The 12,762-nt window shown below is 34.5% G+C and overlaps 2 protein-coding genes across 3 annotated transcripts; both read right to left on the reverse strand.

Annotated features, from left to right (window-relative positions):
- Positions 1–972: 972 nt before the first annotated feature.
- On the reverse strand, positions 973–4,655 carry LOC120068992 (bifunctional bis(5'-adenosyl)-triphosphatase/adenylylsulfatase FHIT). 2 transcript variants are annotated; one of them, XM_039020635.1, is made up of 6 exons: positions 4,453–4,655; positions 4,245–4,355; positions 2,128–2,274; positions 1,795–1,850; positions 1,352–1,450; positions 1,216–1,258 (listed from the first exon to the last, which is right to left on the reverse strand). In XM_039020635.1, the coding sequence occupies exons 1-6, from the start codon at positions 4,579–4,581 to the stop codon at positions 1,234–1,236; spliced, it is 567 nt and encodes a 188-aa protein (XP_038876563.1). In that variant the 5' UTR covers positions 4,582–4,655; the 3' UTR covers positions 1,216–1,233. The 2 variants fall into 2 exon arrangements, with proteins under 2 accessions (XP_038876562.1, XP_038876563.1); XM_039020634.1 differs by lacking the exon at positions 1,795–1,850 and having other exon boundaries at positions 973–1,258; positions 4,453–4,639.
- A 1,361-nt stretch (positions 4,656–6,016) lies between these two features.
- LOC120068999 lies at positions 6,017–7,746 on the reverse strand. Its single transcript, XM_039020644.1, has 3 exons — positions 7,565–7,746; positions 7,011–7,462; positions 6,017–6,729 (listed from the first exon to the last, which is right to left on the reverse strand). The coding sequence occupies exons 1-3, from the start codon at positions 7,653–7,655 to the stop codon at positions 6,184–6,186; spliced, it is 1,089 nt and encodes a 362-aa protein (XP_038876572.1). The 5' UTR covers positions 7,656–7,746; the 3' UTR covers positions 6,017–6,183.
- Positions 7,747–12,762: the final 5,016 nt, after the last annotated feature.

Genomic DNA, 12,762 nt, shown 5'->3' on the forward strand with positions numbered 1-12,762 from the left:
AAAACTAAAAGTAGAGAGACTAACATAGCATTTAAACCTTAGTTTTCTGTTTTGTTTTTAGTAAGTGCTTGTTTTCTCACCATTTCTTTTCAAGTAAATCCTTTTTAAGTGGCGGGTTTGGTCTAGTAAGTGGAGATTTATTTTCAATGATAATGAAGGGTCTTATTGAAGAGTTGAAATGAAATTTAAAATTATCAATTTTATCTTGTTAGGATCGATCAAACTAAAGAGACCAAAATTGGTTCTTAAAACCATGGTTATCCATTTTTTCCTCCTTGTGATGGTTGACTAGACCAAGGGTGTTCCACCATGCTCAAGTTGAGGGGATGCTTCAAGCTTCCATGAGTATGGACTAAGTAGAGGCATTTTGTTTTCTTTGTTCTAAGCATACAAAATTCTGTTGTACAAACCCTATGAATGGTGGCTCTCTAACAAGGGTCTCAACAAGTGAAATAGATTAGTTTCAAGCTTCAACTCACTCCTTCACTTTCATTTGACTTTCATTCAAATAAATATTGTAATAAATATTGTAATAAATATAAAATGCAATCTTTGAAAAGTTGCAATATTATCTTTAATTTTTTTTCATAGACATTTTAAAACTGTCCCTAAGTTTGGCAATGACATGAAATGAAATTAGGATTGAAATGGATTTTTTACTCCAGCATTTTGAAGCTTTTGTGTAAGTTTGAAAGATAATTGTGTAACTTTTAAAAGAATAGTAATATTCTTAAAATAAATGATGAAGTATAAAAGTAGCTAGAAATTAATAAATAATAAAGTTCTAAAATTAGGCTCTACTCTAGTTGGGTGTCGATTCTTAATGAGTGCGTGTTTTTGTTCGAAGTTATTTTTTAAATAATGACGACTTAAAAACTCTACTCTACCAATGTCATATACCACGTACGATGGTCTAGCATGATGAAAGGAATATAATATACATCATCATCCGACTCGGTCAAAGGCTTAGGGTGATGAAAATAATAGTGTTTTCCATATTTAAAAGAAAAATATACCCCATTATGCCTTTCATATGATAAGTTAATTTTTCAATACTTTATGTTGTCATAAATTACAACGCAATTGTTAAAAAATAGTGGACTTGGCAGAAGCCAAAAAGAAAAGGAAAAGGAAAAGGAAGTTACAACAAAAGCTTTCTGTACTGCTCTGCCTCTTCAGCCATCTCTTCCATGTCTCTATCTTTCCTCTCCTTGTCCAAATCAAGATGTTGCTTCAATTCTTTCTCCTTCTCATCAATCTATATATGACAAAAAACAATAACCTGAATTAGATTGGTTTTCCAAGTCTAAAAAAAGTAGGTGATACGTAACAAATGGATTCATCATCTTACAGCATCATAAATCTCATCATTTTTCTCAAAATCGCCACCCTTCCTTGGGAGAATATGAATGTGAACATGGGGTACAGTTTGTCCTGCCTGCGGACCGTCCTACAACATGACCCTTAACTAATCAGGAGGTTAGCACTAAAAAATATAAATCCATAGCTTTTCCCCCTTCGAAAGACAGGGTGAACAATGCAAAAATAAACAAATAAACCATGTTGATTAAATATTAAAAGTGTTTGAACTATAAGATTCAGTCCGCTCAATTTTTCTGTATGATAGCCATGGAAACACACTACCAAGACATTTCTTGAGAGTACTTACCACAGACGTCATAAAGAGGAAGTTTTTGAATGACTATTGAATAAGTGTTTTTCTTCCTAAACCATGGAACTAACTTAAAACCAAGAATATCTGAAGAAGCACTTTTCACCCTACTAAGAACTCACTTCTTGCAAGTTGCACCACCGCACATAGTGATAGACCATCCAAGGCATCGAACAGCATGAAAGACACAACAAGAATCCAGGTAGACAAAGGCCACATTATGACAGTACAAGAAAAATAGTAACTAACAATTAAACACCAATAGAAAGGCTACGATGCTAAGAAATTTCCAGGATGAAACTTATTTGACTAGAACAAAACAGAACCCAATAAACAGTGTTGATTAAATATCAAATCCATCAATCAAATGCCAGCCTACTAGCAAGATGATGAAATAAGAAAATGAATCGATATCTGATAGAAATCTGCCTTTATATTTCGTCAAAATGGCTTACTTGGATTGCAAATGTGAGTGACGAAGCTTTATGGTACAACTCTAACTGGCGACCAACCCGCTGAGCTGCGAGCCATAGATCACAAGTCTCATCAACAGTGAGATCAGCAAAGCGCTGAACTTCACGCTTTGGGCAGACAAGCACGTGTATGAAATGTTAAGTCAAACAAAATTTGCAAGTTGAACCATAATCTAAACAAATTAAAGTCACTCGACATAGTAAACCTGTCAGGCTTTCCACTAAAAGATATGTACAACCAAAAGTGGAATGGTAGATTTCGTGTTAAAACCATCCTTGTCTTGAAAAGAGATGAAATGGAAATAAGAGTCGCCACTTGTTATTTTGATCATGAGTATAAAAATAAATTTGAAGGATAATATTGAGAAATGATAGTGCATGGGTTAGAAATCAAAAAAATGTAATCATTGTTAGCTCAAAATCTAGGGTCACGAGGCAACGTTTGATAAACGAGTGGCTCCCTTCTATAATCAGCATACAAGCACCTCCTAATATTGTCCAGTAAATTGTGATTCAAAAAGGATATGACCTGCAAAGACAAAAGCAATTAATCAAACAATAGTAAGAAGGAGATAAGAACGTTGAATATAAGAACAAAAGTAAGCAGGTGCAGTTCAGCAAAGAGAGAAGCTCTTGCTCTAGAATACTGCACAAAAGTATCTTTTAAATAAGATGCTTAGACAAATATTCATTATCCCACTTCAATCATCTAAAAATGTCAGCCAAGTTAGCTTGATGCATAGTCCTCACATTAAACATTTTAGCATAAAGGAGATATCTCTGTCTTCCAAGACTGCGACTATACCATGATAAAATCTCATGAAACTTTCCTTTGTACAAGTCATAAGAAACCAAAATGGCAAACCAAAAAATAAGAGATCATCAATTCTTGGTGATCCAAATTCTCTACTAAAAATTTGCACGGCCCAATCGAAGAATGAAACACACACAGATAAATAGTCAACACAACTTGATTGAAAGACAATTAGGAACCTAAATAGCTGATAGGAACAACAGAAGAAAATTATCAAATATGAAGCCTATAAAGAATGAGATGAAAGACAAAGCAAGATGTGAGATGTGAAAAGGGTTTAATATTGAGGAAATAGGAATGAGGATCAACCCGTTGTGAATTTAGAGCTTATAAGGAATCTGCAGGAGAAGAGATAGAAGAGTGGAATAATTCTTGAAACATTGTGAATGGAGTTATTATTTCTCCGATGGCTATCATTTCACTACGTAGTTTATAGTCATACAAGCAAACAAACTTATCACTTATCAGTAACGCTAGTGCTTCAAACAATTGATGCCTATTGTGCAAAAGATATTTGAGCGTCTGCCTCATTGGCCATTTGACCAACCCAAAGTGTAATATTTCCCCAATTTTCGATGGTTTAGACTGGACTGAATACTGAAACCCATCAGACAAACTCCATCTACTACTTAACTTGAAGATGAACTAATTTTTGTGAGGGGACCAATTGATACTAAAATAAGCAGTATATTTTGGTATGGCATCTAAATTCTCAATTCTACATCGCAGCGCTCTCAATTTCCCTCAAACTTATCTTAGAAAACCCTTTCTACTCCACTCCATCCACATTCTCGTACTCCAAAGAAAAACTACTCTGATTTTAGGATCCCTCCCACACTAAATATTTCAACGGAGGATTTGGCAAATAACTTCTTAAAAAAGTTTTGTACCACGCGTCCCTTGCAAAACTCCGTCACGGAATACAGATAAAAAAACACAATCACTATGGAAGTCTGCTGATATTAGTCAAATGCATGTAAACTGGGCCAAATACTCGCAATATCCGAGAAAATAGGAGCCGTTTCTATTTTGTATTCTTTGATTAGAGTGTATTCGTCTAACTCTGGATATCTGTGTTGAACTTCCTGTTACTCTTCAAGATTTCTAATTTGTAATTGAAGAAAAGCACAAATAATTGCAAAAATCTACTCCAGATCTCGTTTTGTTCCTTAAATAAATTCAAAAACAGATGTGCATAGTTACTCAAACCGGTTAATCATAGAGAACTATGAGATCAAACTCCATACGACAACGGAAAAAGCAGTAAAGAAAAGCAAAGTAGAGTACCAGGAACAAGAGGACGAAGGTTGACCATGGCGTAAGAGAGAGTGGTGCAGTAGAATACTTCCTTCGGATCAATCTTGTAACGCCCAAAGGTGTAGTGGTCTGATGCCATCTGCGATTAAGGAAATGAAGGGTGGGAAGAATTTGATGAACTGAAAAGCAGAGGCAATGAATTGAGAAACAAATTAGTGAAAGCGAAGAAGAATTACTTTGGCGAAGGATTTCGTTGGAGAAGAAGAAATGGAAGTAAACCCTAATTGTTTTGATGGGCCAAATTTCATGAAACAAGAACTTGGAAGTGGAAGAAACGCGCGAGATGCTTGAAAACGTAAGAGCATAATTTTGAGTGTTTGTGTTCAAAATGGAACCTTTGTAAATTTGAGTAATGCTAATGGGAGAGTATCTTCAATTATTACAATATCAATATCGCTAGCCAAAATGAGTTTCTGTCACGTTTAATAAGTCTCAATTACAAATATAATTAGATTATTATTTTTTATTTATTTAGAATTATAAATTTATCACATTTTACTGTTATTGTTATCGTTACTATTTGACCCTAATGATAACCATAATGATAATGGTAAAGACAAAGCTAACATTAAATGTGGCAGGTTCATTATTTTTACGTCATTATAGTAACAAAATCTATAATAATAATGATAAAGGTAGTGGATCCTACCTAGTTTTCAACCACAATCACATTAAGCCCCTTTCATTTCTCAATCGGATTACGTTTTGATTATAGATTTGAAGGTGGACTCCATAGTTCATTATGATTGGGAACATGGGTAAAACAACAACAAATGTAATCAATTGGGACCCATTTTTCAAATTATCATTGATGATTACGTTTCATTTGGGTAAATGTGACATTAGTTCAACGTTAATTGACATAGTCATCCTACAATTGTTGTACTAAAAAAATATCAAATTTTCAATTTCACTGATATTCTGACAAAATATCACACCGCATCTACGAATATTTCTATGAGTCATAAAATTTAATATATATATATATATATATATTAAGATTTAATATTTGTATGAGTCGTAAAATTTAATATAAAAATAATATCGACTTCATGTACTTAATTTGTAATAAAGTATAATCACCAACATGTTAGCACGGTTGGTAGTATGAATAAAAATATTAAATCATACTACCAACCGTGCCAACATGTTGGTGAATATACTTTATTGCAAATTAAGTACATGAAGTCGATATTATTTTTATAAAATTTATATACAAAATTGAAAATAATTCTATTCGATATAAAAATCAATTTAATATCTAATAATCAAATTAATTTTAAAATTTTTTAATTTGTGCCTTGTTTTATTTGAAACGAAATTAAAAAGTTAAATGTTTTCTCAAATATGTAATTTTGTTTTCTCAAATATGTTCTCTTATTATTCCCCAAAGCTTCGAACTTTATAAATTTTATCAATAATTATTTTATTCACCCTTGTTTTTAAAAAGAAAATAAAATAAAATGACAGTTTTAAATTTTTGTAGTACAAAAAAAATTGTGTTTAAAAATTTATTTCATACACAAAATTCAAATATTTGATTTGATTTGATTTGTAATGTACCGATTTTATGTGACTAAAAAAAGATTTTTTTTATTCCTTTAAGAATATAAAATTTTTAATTTGCAAACTGAAAAAAATCAGTTTAATATATGCTTTCCCACCAAATAAATATTTTTGAAAGAAATATAAATTTCCACGCTAGAAAAATATGTAATTGTGAGTAAAAGAATTCATTCAACTTTCAGAAATTATTAAAATTCTACCCAAGACAGCAAAATGCAAACAAAAACAACATTACAAAACAGTCACAAAACTCCCCACAAAAAAAAACCAACTTCCTGTTGTCAAAGAAAGACAACATTACAAAACATAACCCCAAGAGAACACAGACCTCTTCTTTCAAACTACTCGTCCTCGAATCGAAATCGCAAATGTTTCCCTTTGGGCGTTGGCATTCCCTTCAGACGAAGGACGCTCGGCGAAACCCCGCCATGGCTCTCATCACTAACTTCCTCAATCATTTCATCTTCGCTATCATACACGAACCTCGTGTGCTTACCTACAAATTCCTCAGCTTTCCCCTTCTCATTCACACTTATTTTACTAAGTCCCTTGCATAGCTCATCGACCAACCCGCTGTCGTTTTCGTCATCTCCTTCTTCCTCTTCCTCGTCCTCGTCCTCGATTAGCTCTTCTTCCTCCACGTCTTCGTCTTCACCACGGCTGCTTGCATTCACTTGAATTGACCATAGAGAAGAGTTGTCGTCGTCCCGAGATGGCGATGACAATAACGACAACTTGTTGTGGTGGGTGAGAACAGAGGAGCAGTCTGATGATGTAGCTTCATCATCAATTGTTTCAGATTTCTCAGAAAAATCCAACAAAAGAGACCTATTAATTTGACTTTCCTCTTGTTTCTTTTCATTAAAAAGATCAATATCAACCACAACCTGTTAATAAAATCAAATAAAAAGCGAGTTAAGAATATGAATAAAAGATTATTAAATTCGCCTTATGAAAATTGTATATTCCTAACTTTTTCTTTTCGATAAAATTGATACCTGAAATAAGGTTATTTTTTTATATGAATACCCAAAATTGCTTTCAAAAAACAATAAAACCATTCTTGAAAGTACATTGTTCATCAGAAATTCAAGATATATTCTAATTAATTAATAAGAATAAAAGATTAAATTAAACTAAAGAAGAGATCCAAGTTTTCATTTCAAACCTGAGACATCATCTGTTCTTCAACAATGGAATGATCTGTGATACTGCAAAGATTTCCATCCTGAGACATATTCAAGATCTGCGGCGTGTTCGCCGGGGTCGGAGCGAGAAGTCCGGCCGGGGACTGAAGATGAACGAACGGCCGGTTTTCTAAAGAAAGCTTAGAAATTTCAGCTTCTTCTTCCACTTTTTGCAAAAGGGTTTTCACTTGCCCTCTCAATAAGGCTTCCCCTGAACCCGGCGTCATCATCTTGGGCCGGCAGCTCCTCTGTTTCGTCACCGATGAAATGGGCGTCATCAAATTCCCTGCTGCCAAGCCAACGATTGGGGAGTCATTGGTAATGTCGAAGAGTGCGGACCGATCTTGCCCTTTCGCCCCGGCCAAATCTTGCGACGTTCGATTCCTTTGTCGGGATTTAGATAAGCCATTGTTGTCACACTCCTCAACCTTCCCTAAAAACACCATAAAAGAAACCGACCCGACAATCGAAGATTAAATTTACCGTAACCCAAAAGATTCAATCTTTTAAAGAAAAAGTAGAAAATGAGTCTCACTTGAGATGGAATTGTTGCTGTTGTTGACGGAATTCACAGTGGCGAGCGTTTGGGACCTTGTTACGCGGCGGATCGAGGACGGAGTCTCCATTGAAAACTTTGAAAAGGCAGTCGGAGAATCGAGATTCCGGTGAAGAGGAAGAGAAATTAAAAAGTTGAATGAAGTAATAAAGTGATGGAGAAAAGAAAAGGAGAGGGGATTTATAAAGGGTAAGAGAACGGAGTAAATGGAAAATATGACCGTTGGAGCGGGAGAGATCCAGAGAAGCACGTTTTTGAAAACTAGCCGTTAGGGTTTCTATAAGCAAAATATTTGTTTATTGGAACGGAGCTGGCCGGCGAATTGTATTCCTTTGGGGGCAATTTGGTAATTTGAGAAATTTATTGGGCTGGATTAGGGAATTCTTTCTTTCTAATTTCATTATATGGAGGATGTTGATGTTTACAAAATAAGTTTTTTTTTTCCTCCCTCTCTTTTAAGTTAAACTACCATGTTAGGTCTAACACTTTTTAATTTTAATCCATTTACTTTCGATAAATTTTAGAATTAACTCCTCAAAATTAATTTTTAACAAAATTAGTTAAATGATAATAAAAAATTTTAATATGTGAATATATTTTCAAAATTTATAGTAAAAATGTTAATAGATAACAAAATTCACAATTTAGTTCTTTTAATCTTTTCAAAATTCAGGTTTTATGTATGTTTTTAATATTGCAGTATATTCAGGTGAAAATTCAAATTGCTTTCTAATATCCCAGGGCTTTTTTAGGCAATCTGAAATTTATATGTTTTCAAATTTATTGATTTTAATGAATATGCATTTGATAGATATATCTTTTTAAATGGTTTACAAATCTATGCAAATTAGATAAACATTTTTATGTTTCCATTTTATCAGTTTCAAGATTTTAAAATCCAAAGTTAATATTAAAAATAGATTAAAAGAATACAATTAATTTTTGTTAAGTTAAATACGTAGAGTGTAATTTATTAAAAAATATATGATATTGTAAACTAATAATTATATAATATTGCAACATAAAACATGTTCATAAATTAATTAATAATAGTTTATATTCAACCTAATATGTAGTTGGCAGTTCCAAATAGTTGTATGATTTATAAATATATTATATCTAACATTACTAGAACAAATTGTTTAAATTTAGATCAAATTTATCAACATAATCATGATTTAATTAATATAAAATATATATCACCCGCGAAAAAAGTCAAAGATGTGCTGAATAAGGAAGCCTAAGGAGGAAAAATGGATAAAACTCTATACATGGTGTCATATGAAGTTATAAGAAGAAAATGATCCTTTATATTGTAAATTTTGCTAGCAAAGGTCGTTTTAGGTATTTACGCTGGTAGCTAGCCATTGATATGGCTTTAACACGGGCTCTTATTTTATTACTTTTTTAAGGGTTGTTTGATATCACACTGAGAGGAGAGTTGTTTTTTAGGTTATAAGCTAAACAAATAAGATTTAAATAAAGCCAACATGAGCATATTTCAACTGACATGAATTTGTGTCTATCAACTTTGAGATCTAAGGTTTGCTCTTAATTCCACGTATTGCAAGTTTCATTGTGAAGACCGATATTCATTGTCTTCTTTTCAAGGCTAAATAAATTTTAAAAAAACATGAACTTTGTATTTGTATAAAAAATACCTCTAAACTTTGAGATCTAAGGTTTGATCTTAACTCCACATATTGCCCACTAGCTTCCGCTTGGTTCGTCCCCGAACCACATCTTACTGAGAGAGGTTCCTCTCTGATACCATCTGTTGATAACTCTTAAAAAGAGCTATATTTTCTTGCTTAGTTTAGGCTCGTTAAGGGGCTTTATGTATTAATTGTCTTGTTTTATAGGTACCAAGCAATCAAGAGGTAGAATTAGTCATTTGATGATAACCGCGGTTAATTTGAGGCAATTTGGAGGTGATTTGAGCATTTGGACTTCAAATGAATAGAGATGACCAAAATTTCCCTGTTAAAGTGTCGCAATGCTTGTTACATGCATAGCCTCAACGATTGTGCAATGCTGAATGATAGAAGCTAAGAATGTAGGGCAGTATTGCAACACTGCGATGGTTAACGCAACGCCAACGTCCGCGTCACGCGCCTATTGCAAGTGAGTGTCGAAGCCACCGCTACAACACATACTTAATGCTTGAGGGCTGAATCGATAGGAGTGTTGCAACGCTCGTCGTATTTCACTGCTGCGCCCAATTTCTATAAAATTTATCTTTGATTTTAGGTCGAGGGGGAGGCCATGGAGGAGGCTGAGGTAAAGCTTCAATTTCCTTCTTCTCCCTTCAGTTTTTACCATCTTAGCTTAGGATTTACATTTATTTTTGGGTTACAAATGATGGATTGGACTTTTCCTCTTCCTCTTATCTATAGGATGTTGAGGTAACTTTTATCTAATTTTTGGAACAAGAACCCTATGTGTTTTTCTTGAGATTTCTATTCTTTGGAGTTAATGTATACTGAATTAATGTTTTTTTGAATCTTTCTTGATTTCGATATATATTTGTGTGTTGGATTGACGCCCCTATCACAAATGTATATCTTAGCTAGTCAATTTTAGGCTCACATGTTTCTTTAATGTTCGTCTATGCTTAAAATTACCCCGGTAGCAAATGGTTGAATGTGTATGCTAGGATTTATGGTCTAATCTTGGGTCTTAGGATGCATGCTTGATCTAGGTTCAAGAATAAATCGGTTGATTGAGTTAGGACTTTCTCATTAGTTAATTGGCACAATGGAATCCTAAAGCTTAATGCACATGTGCTTAGTCTTAATTGATCGCTATCAGATCCAATTAGGATTTAATGCATGTAGTTTAACTAAGATGCTTTCTTAGTTCGATCCTAGCTAGTTGTCTATCTTTATAGAGGCTAGCTTGGTCGTGTCTAGTGAGTGTTGTATACGCATAAATTGATTGCATGTCCAATTAGTAGATTTCGATGATTGAAATTATATAGGATCTCTCTTGCTCTCAAAATAAAATAATTCCTATCCTTAGTTTACATTTACCTGCTTTTATTTTGATTTCTTGCACGTTTATCTCTTTCACACCAAAAACCCCATTTACCGCTCTAGTAAGGAAATTGGCTTAACGAAACAAATCGTGCTTCCCTACAAGTCGACTCGTACTTACCACTATTGCTATGTCATTGTAGTAATAGGAATAATTCAGTATTATAAATATTCTTTTGATTTTTAGTCTTTTGGGGGAACACCAAAAAGTTAAGATAAAAAACGTGTCGTTGTCGGGGATGCCATTACATTTCGTTAGTTAAATTTCTAGTTAGAATATTCTTTTGCTTTTTATTTGTTTTCCTTTTTGTGTTAGTGTTCTTAGCATGGCAGGATATCATCAACAAGATTGGAGATAATCGACTAGAGCATCTCGGCTTAGTGACGAGGTTTGTGACCTTCGAGGTCAACTTTCTGAGTTAACTTCTTTGGTTATTCGATTGGTTGTAGGTAAACCACAGTAGGTGCAAGCTTGTAGGGTCGATCAACCTGAGTAAGCATGCCCATGTTTGCAGTGGAGCAGTTATATGGATGACGATTTCCATCCGCCTAAATGGGAGGAGTCCTATGGCTATGGAAACCTAGGATGGGACCAGTGCCACTGTGATCCACACCCTGCCACATTCGACATGTTGATGCAAGCTCATACCGCCAACTCAGACATGACATTAGAAGATGTGATGAGATAGCTTGCTGATAACAATCTTCTTTTTTAGCAGGAGAGCTTTAGTTTTCAGACTGAGGTTTGAACTGATCTTCAAAGTTTAAGAGACTCAGTCGTTCAATCTTCTGATTCAGTTGAGAGAGGACGCAAATCCTTGCCACTCACATTCTAATGTCACTACCGAGGCATACAGCGATGAGGTAACCTATGTTGACATTGAGGATAAGTTGGAAGATAGCATGTCATGTCTAGAGCTAGTTTGCGAGGAAAATGAAGAATATAAGGCTAAAATCGTCAATTTTCAGGTGATGGAGTTAGAGGTTGAAAAACCTCACCCTGTTCCACCCTTTGGTATATCATTTATTTTTTTAGTTTTATTCTTCTTGTTCTTAAAAATTTGTTGAGTCTTTTCTTTATTTCGACTCTTTTGGGTCGTTTGAGTCTTTTGATATTTCTTTTTACTTTTTTTTTATCAATATGAAAAATACAAATTCGACCTATCTGGTTCTCTTTAAAAATTCAAAGGTTTATAATCTTATCGGGCTATATCGATTCATCCAAAAAGAGACCAGAGAAATACAAGAACTTTTTGTAACATGACAGAAGACAGGTCATGTCAAGCAATTGACGTTAAAAATTTGCCTTTTCTGGAGGGAGCCATATGATTAAATTTACTGTTTTCTTTATTTGCTTTCTAGATTAGCTTTCTTTTTGTTTTGTTTTGTAGGGACGACTTAGAAGAGAAGTACATCTTTTTTAGAGGCAAGCCTTGAAGGAAACCGGAAGCGAGATTTCTATGAGCAGCAGAACAAGACTATTTCAAATTACAATCATGAATTAACATATATTTACAGTCATCTTCTATACAAACGGTTATGCAAATCATACAGAAAAATTACGGCATGAACAATACAAATGCATAAAGAGACAAACTCTACGCACATCGGCAGAAACGTCTCCATGCTCCGTTGCACACGAACACTAGAATAACAGCAGCCTTGAACCCCTGATCTACACGACCGCAACACCGTAGCAACACAGCACGAACACTCCGTGCTCATCCTCAATGATCTTCTTGGTCACAACAACTCCGCAACACGAACGGCCTCCTCCAAAGCACCATGAACGGCCTTCAGTAAACCTCGACGGTGTTGAGTTGAGTCTGACACCACCAACAAGGCAACCTTGGTATTCTCGGTGTGAGAATCCAGAGGGTGGGTTCTGTTCGGACTTGGTATGAGGCAGACGAACGGAGGATACAACGATCGTATACACGACTGGGCAAGTGGGAGATGGCTGAGACCTATCGTATAGGTCGATACCCAATCGTTTAGATAAAGCTATGCGATTGTCTAGCAAAAGCTATGCGATCGTTTAAATCTATCGTTAGGCTCACTCTTGTCGCCTACAGACACCACTACAACGATCGTTTATCTTATAGCCACGATCGCGTCTAGCAAAACTATGCCGATCGTTGT

The sequence above is a fragment of the Benincasa hispida genome, unplaced genomic scaffold (assembly GCF_009727055.1).
Source record: "Benincasa hispida cultivar B227 unplaced genomic scaffold, ASM972705v1 Contig179, whole genome shotgun sequence".
In the NCBI taxonomy this organism is placed as follows: Eukaryota; Viridiplantae; Streptophyta; class Magnoliopsida; order Cucurbitales; family Cucurbitaceae; genus Benincasa; species Benincasa hispida.

Excerpts from the sequence above, each read along its gene's own strand:
- LOC120068992 (XM_039020634.1), bottom strand. The coding sequence starts at position 4,581 with ATGCTCTTACGTTTTCAAGCATCTCGCGCGTTTCTTCCACTTCCAAGT. Across the intron at positions 4,356-4,452 it reads CAACGAAATCCTTCGCCAAA|ATGGCATCAGACCACTACAC; the intron begins GTAATTCTTCTT and ends CCTTAATCGCAG. Across the intron at positions 1,451-2,127 it reads CACTCACATTTGCAATCCAA|GACGGTCCGCAGGCAGGACA; the intron begins GTAAGCCATTTT and ends GTCATGTTGTAG.
- LOC120068999 (XM_039020644.1), bottom strand. The coding sequence starts at position 7,655 with ATGGAGACTCCGTCCTCGATCCGCCGCGTAACAAGGTCCCAAACGCTC. Across the intron at positions 7,463-7,564 it reads CAGCAACAATTCCATCTCAA|GGAAGGTTGAGGAGTGTGAC; the intron begins GTGAGACTCATT and ends TGGTGTTTTTAG. Across the intron at positions 6,730-7,010 it reads AAGAACAGATGATGTCTCAG|GTTGTGGTTGATATTGATCT; the intron begins GTTTGAAATGAA and ends TTTTATTAACAG.